Source organism: Belonocnema kinseyi, chromosome 6 (assembly GCF_010883055.1).
Source record: "Belonocnema kinseyi isolate 2016_QV_RU_SX_M_011 chromosome 6, B_treatae_v1, whole genome shotgun sequence".
NCBI classification, from domain to species: domain Eukaryota; kingdom Metazoa; phylum Arthropoda; class Insecta; order Hymenoptera; family Cynipidae; genus Belonocnema; species Belonocnema kinseyi.
The window spans coordinates 12,396,044-12,412,590 of NC_046662.1; the positions used below are offsets into that span (position 1 = coordinate 12,396,044).

General features: G+C 23.0%; 1 protein-coding gene across 1 annotated transcript; it reads left to right on the plus strand.

Annotated features, from left to right (window-relative positions):
- Window positions 1-144: 144 nt before the first annotated feature.
- LOC117174362 (MICOS complex subunit Mic10-like) lies at window positions 145-8,252 on the plus strand. Its single transcript, XM_033363423.1, has 3 exons — window positions 145-524; window positions 600-647; window positions 7,922-8,252. The coding sequence occupies exons 1-3, from the start codon at window positions 425-427 to the stop codon at window positions 8,044-8,046; spliced, it is 273 nt and encodes a 90-aa protein (XP_033219314.1). The 5' UTR covers window positions 145-424; the 3' UTR covers window positions 8,047-8,252.
- Window positions 8,253-16,547: the final 8,295 nt, after the last annotated feature.

Consider the following 16,547-nt stretch of genomic DNA (forward strand, 5'->3'; position numbering starts at 1 on the left):
AATATTTTATAATTTCGAATCGAAACCGCGCATTCTATGGAAGCGACGGTGCTGTTCCTAGCGGATGGAATGCAAATTTATGCGATCGTTACAATAAGTGGTGAAACGCGCCCATGGGAGTCGACTCAGCCTGGTTAGTTGGTAGCCTTGTCAAGTAAATATGGGCGCGTTAATAGAAAATTAATGTTTTCAAGGGTAAATTAACTTAAATGCAGATGACTTATTACATTTTTTCACACGTATCAGCACATTTAATTAATTTATAAAAATAAAATTTAAACAAATCCCAAAATTAAAGCAATATGGCTAATTTAATTGAAAATTCAAAAAATCGATTATTTCTGTGACAGCGGTGCGGCTCGTGTGACGTGACGTAACCGTTCATCAAATTATCAACGTCTTTTTTCCAGTTTTCTTTAATTCCATGTCTGGATTGCAAGTTCGAAAAATGGCTAATACCTGGTCAGAGGACGAAATTGGCAAAAAATGGGACAGATGTTTCACAGACGCAGTCCTTAAATTAGGTAATTATCTCGTCCGACAATTTTCTCCATTTCTATTCTCGATACTTTTCACTACATGACTTTGGCACTTTTTAGGAGGTGGAATTCTCATAGGTTCTACAATTTCCCTGCTTTTCTTCAGAAGTAAGTCCTTCTTTAGTTAATTATGCTTTTTTGATAGATTCCTGTCTTTTATAAAATTGGACAACTTGTATATTTTTTACGAAGAGAAACATAACCTCACTTATTTCAAACGTTTCCTTCAAAAAAATATTTTCGAAATTCAGCTTAGATCTATAATAATTTTCCTGTGATCAGTTTCTTATCATTTTTTTTGCGATTCTAGAAAAATGATTGTGATAAAGTGAATATAGAAATGTATAATCTTTAAATTTCTATTTACCCCTTCTTTTAAAAAAATTTGGTTTATTTTCCAACATTTTTTTAGGATTTTACAGAAAATCTTATATGATTTGAGAACGCTTTAAATGATTTACAAAAGTTTTCTTATTATAACGAGAAAATTTCAGTAAATTCAATATGAATGACAATTTTTTCCATTTACAAAATTATTTAAAATTTATACAACAAAAAAAGGAATTTTAAAACCAAGGAGATGAATTTTCAACAAATAAAGATTTTTCACTCAAGAAATAAATAGAAACTAATCTAAATTGAATTGTTTTTTAAAAATTCAGGTATTTTAGTAGAGCCCACATTTTGGTCAAAAATTAACTTTTCTGTTCAAAATTAATCTCCTCACAAGAAATATCGTCTTTTTGGTTTGAAAATGAAATTTCTTGTCGCAAATTAATTTTTTCGTTATGAAAATTCAACCAATGGTGTAGAAAATTCCTTTATTTTGTTTAAAATTCGAACTGTTTTGGTAAAAAGTCCTAAATTTGGTTGAAACGAAATTTTGTTGCTGAAAATTCATTTTTTCTGATGAAAAAATTTAATATTTTTACAGTAAAAATACAAATGTTTGTTTAAAAAATACGACTGAAAAATTTTACTTTAACTAATGCCAATTTCGTTTTTAATTAAGGTTTTAGAATCCATCTTAGTTATTTGTTTAAAATTCATATTTTGTTGCTGGCAAGTAAACTAAAATATTTTTTAGATGAAAAGTATTTTTTCTACAAATTCGACTTTTTGATTCAAAGTTCATCTTTTTAATTTGAATTATTGCGCCTCACTTAGAGAAAAATGTAACTGTCTTGTTGAAAATTCAACTATTTCCTAAAAAATTTACTTTTTCTTTAAAATCTGTATTTTTATGTTGAAAAGCCAATTGAAATCTTTTTGAATGAAAATTCAACTTTTATTTTTTTTTTATTTAAAACTTCACCTATGTTAGTTTAATTTTCATTTTTTTTTGGGATAAAAATTCAACTATTTGTTTGGAAATTTAACAATCTTATTGAAAATTCATACTTTTCGGTTAAAAATTTAACTACTTAGAAGGAAATTAACTTATTGTTTACAAATTTTTTTACAATTCATCTATTTTAGAAGAAATTTTATCTTTCTTAGGTAAAAATTCAACTGTTTGATTGAAAATTGAACAATTTTTTGTTGAAGTCACCCTGTTTTGTTGAAAATTTAACTATTTAAACAAAATTCTAAAATAAAAAATCATCTGTTTTAAGAGAAATTTCATCTTTTTTGGATAAAAATGTAACTGTTTGGTAAAAAAATCAACTATTTTGTTATAGAAAAATTACTTTCTGTGTAAAATGTGTTTTTCGGTGTTCAAAAATGAAGTAAAATCTTTTCTGAATGAAATTTTAACATTTACAAAAAAAAGTTGTCGCTTTTTATTTAAAATTTATCTGTTTTAGTACGAATTTTATCTTTCTTGGATAAAAATTAAATTATTTGGTAGATAATTAAATTATTTTGTTAAAAATTCATCCGTTTTGATTGAAGAAAATTCGTCTTTTTGGATAGAAGATTATTTTTTTTTCGTATAAACTTATTTCTTGTTAAAAAATTCAACTATTTTGTTGAAAATTGGTTTGTTTTTAAAAATAAAAATTTAACCATTTATTTGAAAAGTCACGCTGTTTGTTTAATACTTTAACTATTTTTTTGACATTTTTTTTATAAAATGAAAAATCATTTGTTTTAAGCGAAATTTCGTCTTTCTTGGATCAAAATTTAACTGTTTGGTTAAAAAATAAAAAAAAATATCAATCTTAAAAAAATAGAAGTTATATTTTCATTGAAAAAATTTATTCTAAAAAAAAGGCTTTTCGACTAAACAGTCAAATTTTCAGTGAAAGCCTTCAATCAGAAACATACATTTTTTTTAAATTTAGTGTAAATTTTACCCAATTAGTTGAATTTTCGATTAAAAAAGATTATTTTAAAAAAATAGTTAAACTTTCAACTAGAGATGTATTTTCAAATAAAAATATAAATCTTTAACAAAATGATGATTTCTTAACAAAGTGATTTAAACAAATCTTTCCAACAAAATAGTTGAATACTCAAGCAAAGAAAAATAATATTTAATCAGAAACTTGCATTTTCATTAAAAAGAAAATTAAATCTGTACTAAAATAGATGAATTTTTGAATAAAAAAGATCAATTTTCATCAAAATAGTTGAATTTTCGCCTAAAAAAGATTTCAGTTGACTTTTCACAATAAAAATATGAATTAAAAAAAAAAGTTTCTACGAAAAAAAAAGAGTTTTTAATAATAACTGAAAACTGAAGAATTTTTAATAAAATAGTTTAATTCTTTACCAAATAGTTGCATTTTTATCCAAGAATTTGTACTAAAAATTTGTAGCAAAAAAATTTGTACTAAACAGATTAATTTGTTTTTAAATTCAACTTTCATCTAGATAAGATTTTACTTTATTTTTCAACACCAAAATATAAAGTTTAAACAAAAAGTCAATTTTCTCCGAAATAGTTGAATTTTCATCAAAAAAGAATTTTCAACCAGACAGTATGACTTTATAACAAAATAGTTTATTTTTTAATCAAACAGTTAAATTTTTATCCAAGAAAGACGAAATTTCGCTTAAAACAGATGATTTTTCATTTTAAAAAAAATTTCAAAAAAGTACTTAAAGTTTTAAACTACTAGCATGACTTTTCAAAAAAATGGTTAAATTTTTATTAAAAAAAAAAAACAAATTTCCAAAAAAATAGTTGAATTTTCATCCAAAAAAGATTCCAGTTAACTTTTCAAGATCAAAATATGAATTTTTTAAGAAAAAAAAGTTTCTATGGAAAAAATTTAATCTTTTATCCAAAAAGACGAATTTTCTTTAGTCAAAACTGAAGAATTTTTAATAAAATAGTTTAATTCTCTACCAAATAGATGCATTTTTATCCAAGAATTCGTACTTTTTTTTTTAAGTTGAACACTAAAATATACATTTTAAGCAAAAAGTCAGTTTTCTACGAAATAGTTTAATTTTCATAAAAACAGAAGAATTTTCAACCAAAAAGTATGACTTTATAACAAAATAGTTTATTTTTTAACCAAACAGGTAAAGTTTTATCCAAGAAAGATGAAATTTCTCTTAAAACAAATGATTTTTTAATTCAAAAAAAAGTTAAAGTTTTAAACAAATTGTCTGACTTTTCAACAAAATGGTTAAATATTCAACAAAACCTTTATATTTTTATTTAAAAAAACAAACAAATTTTCAAAAAAAGAGCTGAATTTTCATCCAAAAAAGATTCCAGTTAACTTTTCCAGATCAAAATATAAATTTTTTAACAAAAAATAAGTTTCTACGAAAAAAATTTCGTCTTCTATAAAAAAAAAACGAATTTTTTTCATCCAAAACGGATGAATTTTTAATAAAATAGTTTAATTATCTACCAAATAATTTCATTTTTATCCAAGAAAAATGAAATTTGTACTAAAACAGATGAATTTTTAATCAAAGTTTTTAAAAAATAGTAAAATTTTCATCCAAAAAAGATTCCAGTTCACTTTCCAAAACCAAAATAAGATTCGTAAACAATAAGTTAATTTCCTTCTAAACAGTTGAATTTTTAGCCAAAAAGTATGAATTTTTAATAAGATCGTTAGATTTCCAAAAAATAGCCCCCCCCCCACGTAAATTCAAGTAAAACAGATAAATTTTTATATCAAAAAGAAAAAGTTTAAAAAAAAGTAGAATCTTTATTCATAACGATTTTAATCAACTTTTCAACATAAAAATACGAATTTTAAACAAAAAGTAAATTTTTTAGGAAATAGTTGAATTTTCAACAAGACAGTTACAAAATTTGTCAGTCACATTTTTTAAATAAACCTTTGTATTTTTACCCAAAAAATATGAAATTTTTACCCCGGAAAAAATAAATTTTCAACAACAAAATTTCGTTTCAACCAAATTGAGAAGTTTTTACCAAAACAGTTGAATTTTAAACAAAATAAATGAATTTTCTACCGAATGGTTGAATTTTCCTAACGAAAAAATTAATTTTCTACAAAAAAGTTCATTTTTAAACTAAAAAGACGAATTTTCTTCTAAAGAGATTAATTTTGAACAGAAAACTCAATTTCTGACCAAATTGTGGACTTTACCAAAATATCTACATTTAAAAAAAAATACAAGAATTTTCTACCAAATGGTTAAATTTTCTTTCATTTTCTAGTAAAATAGACGAAATTTCAACAAAAAAGTTCAGTTTCAACCAAATAGTTAAATTTTCTAGCAAAATATTCGAATTTTCCACCCTTAAAAAAAAATTTGAAAAAATAGTGATATTTTCGAAAAGAGATGAATTTTCAACTAAAATTATGAATTTTTATCCTAACAACTGAATTTAAAACAAGTACGTAAACTTTCCATCAGAATAGAAAAATTTCAAAGAAAAATGGCTCAACCTTCTTCAAAAGTTTTTTTACAAAAAGAGACGTATTTCCCAACCGAAATCAACATTTTACAAAAAAAATGAGTTGAATTTTCAGCAAAAAGGTAGTTTTTTTCAACCAAGTTAATTTTCCGTTAAAATATTTGAATTTTCAACCAACAAAAGTTTGATTAATACTTGGAATTTTAACAAAATGAATGAATTTTCAACCGAAACGGGTGAATTCTTGATCTATTGTTTTACTTGAAATTTTTTTTCTGTTTGTTAAAAATTTTGACTTCTGTTAACATTATTTTAAATTATTTTTTAACTGAAAAAAAATTTCCTCTTTGGTTGAAAGGCAATCTTCTTCACTTGAAAATAGAATCATTTGTTTGAAAATTCCTGTATTTGGTTGAAACTTTATATTCTGTGATAGAATATTAATCTTTTTTATGACTAATTTACCGTTTTTGTTTAAAATTATTTTTTTTTATTGAAAATTAATTTTTTAACTAAAAATTAAACTAGTTTATTCTTGGTTGAAAATTGGTTTTTTTAGTTTAAAATTCCTCTATTTTGTTGAAAATTTGTCTTTTTTTTTGGTAGAAAATTGAATTATCAGTTTGAAAATTCCAATAAAAATTAAAAGATTTAGTTGAAAATTCATTTGTTTATTTGAAAATTTGTAAATTCATTTTATTTGGTTAAAAACTTATTTATACTATTTTTTGTTGAAAATTCCTCTATTTTGTTGAAAATTTGTCTTTTTTGGTAGAAAATTCATCAAATTTGGCTTTTTTTGTGGATTTTTTTTAACGTAAACTATTCCATTTTCGGTTAAAAATTTATCATTTGCAAGTTGAAAATTCAATTATTTGGTAGAAAACTAGTGTATTTTGTTTTATTACTCTTGTTTGGTGGAAACTTAATCTTTTTGGTTGAATTTTTTTTTTTTAATTGAAAATTAATTTTTTTCACTAAAAATTTAACTATTGTTTAATTATTATTACACTTATTACAAATATTGTTATAATTGTTGTATTAAAAAAATGCTTAATTTGTAAGTCGAATTTGTTAATTTTGATGTATAAGTTAAAAAAAATTTTAATAATTTTAAGAGATTTTTAGGAGTTTTAAAAATATTAAACATTAGCATGCAAATTTTAGAAAGTTTTCTTAAAATCATCTAGAATCTTTTTTGAAAATTTTGCATAAATCTTTGAAAAAATTTTAAGTATTCTCTTAAAATAATTTTTCAAAACGACAAATTATTTTTAATTTTTCTAGGAATCTTAAGAAAATGTTTTTATTATTTATTTGAATCTTTTCAAAACTTTTACATATCTCTTAAAATTACTCAAATTTCGCCAAAAATAATAAATGTTCAATTGTTATTTATATATCCGAATTGAAAAGAAATTTTTTTAAATTTGCAGGATTTTCTGTAAATTGTAGGAAAAATTCAATTCATTTTGACAGATATTTAGAAGTTCTGAAAAAAATTTCAAAAATAATTTTAAATTTAAAACCAATTTAAAACAACTTCTAGATTTATCAAAATTTTGAAGCTTTCCAAGGATTTTTAAACTATTTAAATAGAAAATAATTGAATTTCTAATGTAAGAAGTGTTCAGTTAAAATTTTTTCAATTTTTCAATATTTGATGTTTCTAGCTTAAAATTCTTTAAAATTATATAATTTTGAAAATTTCAAAGTTCATTGATTGATTTTTTTAATTTAGAGCATTGAAAATGATAACGTGGTTTTATATTTGTTTATGTTGAAAAATTTTTGTACCTTCAATTTTATACCCGTAAAATATTGAGCATTTGAATACAAAATTTTTTAATTAAAAACTTTTAAATGTCAATTTTAAAAGTTCAAAATTTAACATTTCCCCTTTGAGTGCTTTCATTTGCAGCTCAGTTTTTATTACGTTAAATGGAATTTTTTTTATCTTTAGTGTTCCATTTTTTAAATTTCATTGACCGTGAAAAATGTTTGCGACTCCGGAAAAAACCGGGAATTTATTTCGTCGATTAAAATGGCCACTCTGTCATTTTAAATTAATTTAATTTAATTTTAATTCAAAATGAAAATAATTTAACTTCTAATTTAAGAATCGGTAAGTTAAAAAAAAATTAATTATTAATGTGTCTAGCTTAAAATTAAAGAAAATATCTTGGTTTCATTAAAAATTGTTCAATTGAAAAGTCTTGGTACCTTAATTCCATTTTATACGTGTCAATAATTGAGCATTTGAATATATAATTTTTGAATTGACAAACTTTTAATATTCAAAAGTTCCACTTTGAATGCTTTAATTTGTTGTTTATTACTTAAAATGGAAAAATGTTTAGAATAGAGTTTGATTTTTAATTTTCAATGACCCTGAAAAATGTTTGCGAACCGGGAAATTTCTGGGAATTTTTTTCTTCGATTAAAACGGCCACCCTCTAATTTAGAAAATTCTGAATTTTTTATTTAATATTACTCCGTCTCTTGGAAAGTTTAAAAGTAAAAGATAATTATTAAAGGTTCTCAGCAAATAATGAAGTATTTTTCATTTGATTGATTTTAGGAAAATGGCCTGTGATAGTTGGGGCCGGTTTTGGGTTAGGAATGGCTTACTCAAATTGCGAGAAAGACATCAATGCGTCGGTGAGTCAATGTAAGCCAAAAAGTCGATGCGAGAAAAAGAAGTAATAAATTGTGAGAAAAAAAAAAGAGTCTTGAAAAGATCGTCAAACAACCGACGATTTCGAAAAGCGAAGCTCTTAAAATAGTTGAAGATGTAAGTTATGTAGAGCCAGAGTTTTGGAACTAAAATCGATGCAGTGTATATATTATAGTACTAATTATCAACTTGTACCTTAAGGGGAATAAATAAAGGCTCATTTGTTATTTTAAAACCTAAATTATTTTTATCACGTATTTTCATATTTATAATCACATCCTAAAATAATAATTACTAAATTTTATTAGTTTATTATTTAAATTAAAATAATGGAATTTCAAAATCGTGATCAATCTTTTTAGTTAAAAAAATCTATTTGTTTTTATAATTTCTATAGTTTTTAATATATTTTTTTAAATTTTCATAATATAATAGTTTTAAATATAAATATTAAAAATTGCAGGACGATTTTACTAGAAAGTTATTTGTTGTGCCAAAAATCAGGTGTCTGAAAAAGATTTCTAAAAAAAGAAAAAACAGTTTTTATGAACAAAAAGTAAAAATTAGAAAAAAATAATTATTGGAACAATATTTGTTGTAACTAAATTTTTGATACTGTTGCATTTTACCAATTTTTTTCAATGGTTGAATTTTAATCAATCATGGCTTATTGTTTCGGGGAACAATTTCCCTAAAACACTACTATTTCTAATTTTAAAAATTAGTAAATAATATTCAAATATTGTTAGTTGTTTATTAGATTTTTTCATTAAATCAAAGAAACCTGTAAGGATTTCAGCCATAGAAAACCTTACTTTGAGTTTACTTTTGATTTATATTTATTTTATTTCTCCCCAAAAAAAAGGCCATAAAATATTAAAATTTAACCATTATAAAATATTGTTAAGAAGCGATGGTAAGAAAAAATTTGATTACATAGAAAATGGTGATATTAAAAATCTGTAATTGTCAGGTAATTTTTTTTAGTTGAAAATTTATGTATTTTGTTGAAAATTCCTTCTTTTTGATAGAAAATAAATCTTCTTGACTAAAATTTTTTCTCAGTTGAAAATTCAACTTACCTTGAAAAGTCTTCCTTTTTGGTTTAATTCAACTGCTTTTTTTTAAATTAAAAATTATATTCTTTTTTGGTTGAAATATGACTGCTACATTTTTTTGATTCAGAATTTAACTTTTTCTGAGTGAAAATTTAATTACTTGGATAGAAGTTTATTATTGTTATTATTATTTATTATTATTATTTCTCAAAAAATAATTTTTCTGTATGAAAATTCGTAATTTTAATTGTGAATTCATCTCTTTGGTAAAAAAATTAGCTATTTTATTGACAATTCGTTTTCTTTTTGGTTTGAAAATTATTTTTTTAACCGAAAATTTTACTCTTCTAATTTTGGTTAGAAATTAATCGCTTTTAATTAAGAATTTAATTATATAGTTGAAAAAGCATGTAGTTGGTTGCATATTTATTTTATATGGTGAAATTCAACCGCTTTTGGTTGAAAATTAAAAACTTTTTTTTTAAATGTCAACTAGTACATTTTTAGTTCAGAATTTATCTATTTTGGAATACAAATTTAAGTATTTGGCAGAAGATTGAACTCTTTTGTTGAAAGTTAGAACTTTAAATATTTTGTTAAGAATTAATTTATTAAATGAAAAATTTAACTTTTCACTTTTCTTTCAATTTGGTAGAAATTAATCTTCTTAGTTAAAAATTGATCTTTTGGGTTAAGAATTTAATTATGATAGTTAATTAATTTTCATTAAAATTAAAATTTTACCTTCAATTTTAAAATTTGACTTCCAGTTGAAGATTCATTTCTTTAGTTTAAAATTCATCACTTCGTTTGAAAACGTAAATATTTTTTTTGAAAATTAGTGTATTTTTGTTGACAATTTTTTTAAACCTAAAATGTGACTATTCCAATTGAATATCCCATATTTTTTAGTAAAAAATTAACGTTTTTGGTTGAAAGTTCATTTTTTAAAATGAAAATTTAATAATTCAATCTTTAGTTGACAAATTAATTTTTTTTTTAGTTCAAAATTCTTTCTTACATCCTTTTGGTTTGAAATTAATCTATTTCAACTGAAGATTTTATAATTTGAGTTAAAAATTCCCCATTTTTGTTGCAAATTTTTTGTTTTCTATGGGAAAAATTAAGTTTCTTGACTAAAAATTTAATTTCTGGTTTTAAATTTGTATTTTTTTTTGTTGAAAATCCAACTTTTTGGTTGAGAATTTGTATTTTTTGTTAAAAAAAATCTTTTTGTAAAAATTATACTTTTTGATTGAAAATTCATCTATTCCAATAAATGATTTATATTTTCTTTTTTTTAAATTTATATTTTTGTTTGAAAATGTAACTACTCCAGTTGAATATTCATAATTTCAATTAAAAATTCATAAGTTTGTTTGAAAATTGATCTTTTTTAGATCAAAATTCAAATATTTAGTTAGCAACTTTTACTTTTTATTAAAAAAAATATTTTTTTCTAAAATTCATTAATTAATTGAATTTGTACTAAATTTCAAGTATGAAAAGATAAAATAATTTTTTTTTTCAATTACTATTCAAATTCATGGACTTTAGAGACAAATTCAGGAAATGATTAATCATTATTTCTGTATTATTTAATTAATCGGTGTTGCTAATATATTTAAGAATATTTTATGATTTGTTTTATGATAGTTGGAAAATTTTCAGTTTTAAGGATTTTTAATTATACCATTTTGAATTACAGGCCTTAAGAATTGTAAAAAATTGAGATCTTAATATAGAAAACGAGAAGATTTCATAAATAGGCATTGAAAATTGAATTATTCTTAAATTTTAAAATGTTTCAAATATTGTACTTTTTAAATTAAAAAAAATCTTTAATTAAAAGGCTTAAAATTTTGCAATTTATATAATTGGAATCGTATCGATCTTCTTTGTATATTTTTTAGATTTTTAATCTAATATTTCGCAATTCGCCTATTTTTAGTTAAATATTTTTAAAAAATCATTTAAAACTTTAAAATATCTGGAAAACTTTAAAAATGAATAATAATTATAAATAAGTGCAAAAATTTAATATTTAAATGTTGTGTCATTTAAAATTAAAAAAGATAAAAATTTAACTATTTGAAGTTAAGAAATTATTTTAGAATTGAATTGAATAATCTCTTTAATTTTTATTAATTAAAATTGTCGAGTTGTTAATTTTTCTATTAAATGTTAAATTTCCAATTTTTCTCTTTTATAAGTTTTAATTTTGGAATTAAAATTGAATTTACCGAATTTTCAAAAGTATAATTAACAATAAAATCCGAAGATTTTTAATTTTCAAACGATTCAATTTCACTAAAAATGAATTTTAATTGCTTGGAATTAAAAATTATTTAAATTCAAAAGTTTGACATTTTTAATTATTTAATTTGAACGCTTTTAATTAAAAATAATATAATTGTAATTCCATTTAGTTTTAACTGATCCAATTTTCTTACCTATAATATGAACAGATTCCATTTTTGACACTTTAAAAATGTCCTATTTTCGAAATTGTATTCTGAAATTATTCGATTTCGAAATTTTTTATTTCAGAATAAACCTGTTTCATTTATAACGATTTTAATTAGATTTTTAACAAGCTAATGTTTCGTTGCATTTTTTATGGAATATTTGAATAATTATTTAACTAGAATGTATTTTATAATTTCACATTGTTACTATAATGTGATTTTGACGGAAATGTTTTTGTTATTTTGACAGAAATAATTTCTAATTATAACAGAAAAATTATTACACCTTCTAATTTTACTTTTTTAGCTAAAAAATAAAATAAAAATGTTTAGGAAATAACAAGTCAAAGATTCATTTCTAAATTTTAGAAATTGAAGAATTTTCGAATGTAAAACATCAAAATTACAGAGTTTTCAATTGTAAAACTTAAAACTTGCAACATTTTTAATTCTGAATTATCCTAAATTAAAAACAATTTAATTTTAAAGATGTATAAATCAAAATTCCTAAATTTGATCGATTTTGGAATTAAAACTTGCGGTTTAGTTTCCAAATTCAAAAAATAATGCATGCAAATCGTCAAAATTATAGAATTTATAATGGTAAAATTGATTGATTGAAATTGATTTTATTTCAAAATGTTTAAAAATATTGAGCATTTCAAACTCAGAATGAAAAATCTTGAAAGGCCGTCTTGTTTTGTATGTTTTTTAGATTTTCAATGTAATATTATTTACTTGCCCTGTTTTTAGTTTAGGATTTAAAAAAAGGAATCTTTTGAAATTAAAAAAATATTTCATTGGAACTTGTCTTTTTTCCAAAATTTTAACCTGAAATTTTTCAATTTTGAGAGCTTCTGATTTAAAATTATTCAATAAGAAAAAATGTCCCTTTTCAAAATTTTACTTAATCTAAAACTGTTTGATTTGTACGTTTTCAATTCAAAATGATTCAATTTTTTTCTAATTGTTTCAAACAAAATATTGTTAAATTTATTTAATAATTGATTTTAATTTGGTACAGTATTTGGGTAATATCGCAGTTGTAAAATTATATACAATTCTTGAATTTTAAATTTAAATTTTTTTCTTTTTGTCAATAATTATTAATAAATGTTTAAATATTCCTTAAGATTTTTATAGCGACGCAGATTTGATGAAATATTTTTGTATGAAAGAAAGATTGTACAACATTTTCATTTATTTTTTCATTAAAAAAATTAAAATCTAATGAATTTCCTGTTAGCAATAGAACATAGATCTGCGACATTTAAGGTGTTAACCCTTTGCGGCATGGTGGGAATACCGTATTCCCACCTTTTTTCATATCATTTTTTGCGATTTCACAGTAGTTTTTATTGGATTTTACTCAGGTTTTTTTAAATTTCATGCTCGCAGGATGATAGAAAATTGAAATTTTTTTGCGAAGGGTCAAAATTTTTAAATAATTTGTTAATACTTATAAACAAAGATGAAAAAAAGCCTTTTTTGTTGACAAAATTCATTATTGAAAAAACTTTGCATTATATCCTTATGAAAATGGGTACTTAAGGGTTATGGCGGATCCAATATGGCTGCCGAAATTGGGAATATTTTTAGATTTTATCTGAAAATTTGTATACAGGGGTTTTTGAGGTCAGTGATCACGAATATGAACTGAGATTTTGGAAATTTAAAATGGTGGATCCAAGATGGCGCCCGAAACTTGGAATATTTTTGGATTTTTTTTCTGAAAATTGGTATACAGAGGTTTTCGGGGTCGCTGATTACGAATCTGAAATCAGACTTTAAAAATCCAAAATGACGGATCCAATATGGCGGACAAAATAATTAAGTTTTCTGGATTTTTTTTTAAATTAGTGTAGGTGTATATTTTTTCAAACCTTAATATTCTAAATATTTGTAATTTTGAATACAGATTCAAGATCAGCGACACCCTGCCTATGCCAACTTTCAAAAACAATTTAGAAATGTTTTGAATATTGGCCCGCTATTTTTAATGTTCAAAATCTAAGTTCATATTCGTGATCAGAGATACCAAAAACCCCTGAACACCAATTTTTAAAAAAAATTCAAATTTTGCCCGCCATATTAGATCCGCCATTTTGAATTTTCAAAATCTGAGTTCGGATTCGTGATTAGCGACTTCAAAAAACCCCTGTATACCAATTCTTAAAAATCCAAAAATATTCTCAATTTAAGTCGCCATATTGGATCCACCATTTTGAATTTTCTAAATCTGCGCCCAGATTCGTGATCAGTGATCCCAAAAACCCCCGTATACCAATTTTCAGAAAAAATAAAAAATATCCCAAACGTTAGCCGCCATATTAGACCCGCCATTTTGAATGTTCAAAATCTGAGTTCAGATTCGTAATCAGCGACCCCAAAAACCCGTATGTACCGATTTTCATGAAAACTCTTTTCCCTGAAAAATGTATGCCGGAAAGGGTTAAATAATAAATATTTACACTGTAGTAGGAATGAAAACTTCCAAAAAATATTACAGTTAACTTATGCAACTCTTACAACATTTTTAATTATCAATTATCAAAAATTAAATACACTTATTTAAAAGTAGTATGAATTTAAATTCCTAAATTTTCAACGATTTTGGAAATCATAATTTGCAGTTCATCGGAATCTGAAGCCAACAAAAAACATCAGCATTTTCTACGGAATTTATAAAAATTATTTCCAAAATTATTAAATTTAACCATTTTTTTTCAATTTTGAATTAAAAATTCCAAGGTATCACAAGTGGAAGAGAACTTTATGCATTTTGAGTTCGTCCCTCGAATTAAATGGACTTATTAATAAATTACTTAGTTACATAACTCTAAATATATTTTTCTGCAGATGGTTGATGGCGAGGGGGAATCGACTTTAATTAATGCGATTAATCCAATCTTCCAGTTTAAATTTAATACCCAGGAGTGTAACAAGGTGATGTTAGATAAAGCTTAATCTACTAAAGTATCTATTTCCCTTTTAAAAATCTAGGCTTCTCTTTTTTAAATCTATTAAACTGTTTACAATCACAGGGAATGCCTGGAAATCAGGAAAAAGTCAGAGAATTTTCATAAGAAGCACTTCAAGTAGCTGTCAATAATTATAAGTTAAAAAATTCTTAATTTAAATTAATTTTTTTTATTTCCGTTCATAAAAGACTAGCAAAAATAGCGCGATACGCGCTTATTACACATTTATTCATTTTTGAAGATTTACCATTGAAAAATCTTAATTCTAAAAAAAATTATAAAAATTTGAATTCTTAAATTTAGATGACTGAAGATCAAGCTTATTCTTTTTCGCTGAGAAATATCTTTCTTTAATTATTGTTATTTTAAATCCAAATAATAATTTTAAAAGTATATAACATATTTCATAAAAAAAAATGTGGATTTGACTAAAATATTTCATTATTGTATTTTTAATAAACAAATATAATTCTTTGAATAGCAATTTTTTCAAATGGAAGAAATTAGGGAATTTTCTGTCAAAAATATTACTATTTCGCACCTTTTCGGCAATTTTATGATTTCGGAAATTTTACATTTTGAATATTTTCTTTTTCGGGAATTTTAGTGTCGGTCTTTTATTTTTCGGAATTTTGCGACATACCTCTAAATCTTCCAAATTAAATAAATTCCGAATGTAAATCTTCAAATATACAGAATTTTAAATTGTTAATTGTGAAGACGAACACTCTTCAATTTCGAGGATTTACAATTTAAAGTTCTACATTTTTTAATTTTTACAATTGAGAACTTTGTACCTTAATGATTTGCAGTTCAAGATTCTTGAATTTTAAAATCAAAAGTCAAGTTTCTAATCTCAAATTTGGCAAGTTGAAGAAATTTCGAATTTAAATAATCGAAATTGCAGAATTTTTAACTGTTAAACTTCAAACGTGAAACATTTTAAAATTTAAACGGTAAAAATTTAAAAAATTTAAATTTTAATGATGAATAAATTAAAATTCTTGCTTGACTTTTAATTACGCATTGTCAAAATTAACAACTCTTCAAGTTCAACGAATTATAATTAAAAGTTCTACAATTTAAAGTGTTGCAATTGAAAATTGTTAAATTTTAAAGATGTATAAATAAAAATGCTTAAAAAATTAGAATTAGAATTTCTATATTATTTAAGAGTTTTAAATTCTAAATCTTCCAAATCGATGACATTTCATGTATAAATTATTCAAATTAAAAAATTAAAAACGCTTCAATTTTAAAGATTCTCAATTGGTGGTTCTACAATTTTCAATATTTCTGTTTTAAAGGTATGTACTTTTGTATTTTTGTTTGGAATAGCTCAATTTTGAAGACTCACAATTCAAAATTCTTCTATTTCAACGATTTAAAATTATTCAATTTTTAATATATGCAATTCAAGACTTCAATATTTAACGTGTATAATGTATAATAGAATATTATGTAATTAAATTTTTTTTTGTTGAATAATTGAATGTTGGATATTTACAATTGCAAAATTTTCAATCTAAAATAAAAAATGTAATCAATTCTTTTTAAATAGGTGCAGCAACTTTAAATACAATTAATTCAGTTGAGTAATTATTTAATTATAGATTTACGAGTGACTAAATGATTGCTTATATTTATCTCATTGAGGCGTATAATGAGTTATTTCAGGTGCTTTATTTTAACGATTGTGACGTAAAGCGTAAATGAAAGTTAATTGCACAGTGCTGTTTAAAGTTGGTTTCTCGCACATCAGAATTCTTTAATTGTTCATGGTTCAGAATTTTTAACGATTAAATAATAATTAAGGGCATGTGACACAGCTAAATACCTATATTACCGACCACACTTTTTCAGTTCACTGAGTGTTTTTTTGAACCTAAGAACTTTTTTTGTAAATAAAATATCGAGCTGGAACTTTGGGAAATGTATTAGAGTACAATAAAGTACGTTTAGGTACTGCATTTTAGTAGGAACTTCACTGAAAATTATTTCATCTTTTTTCTGAACCTCAACA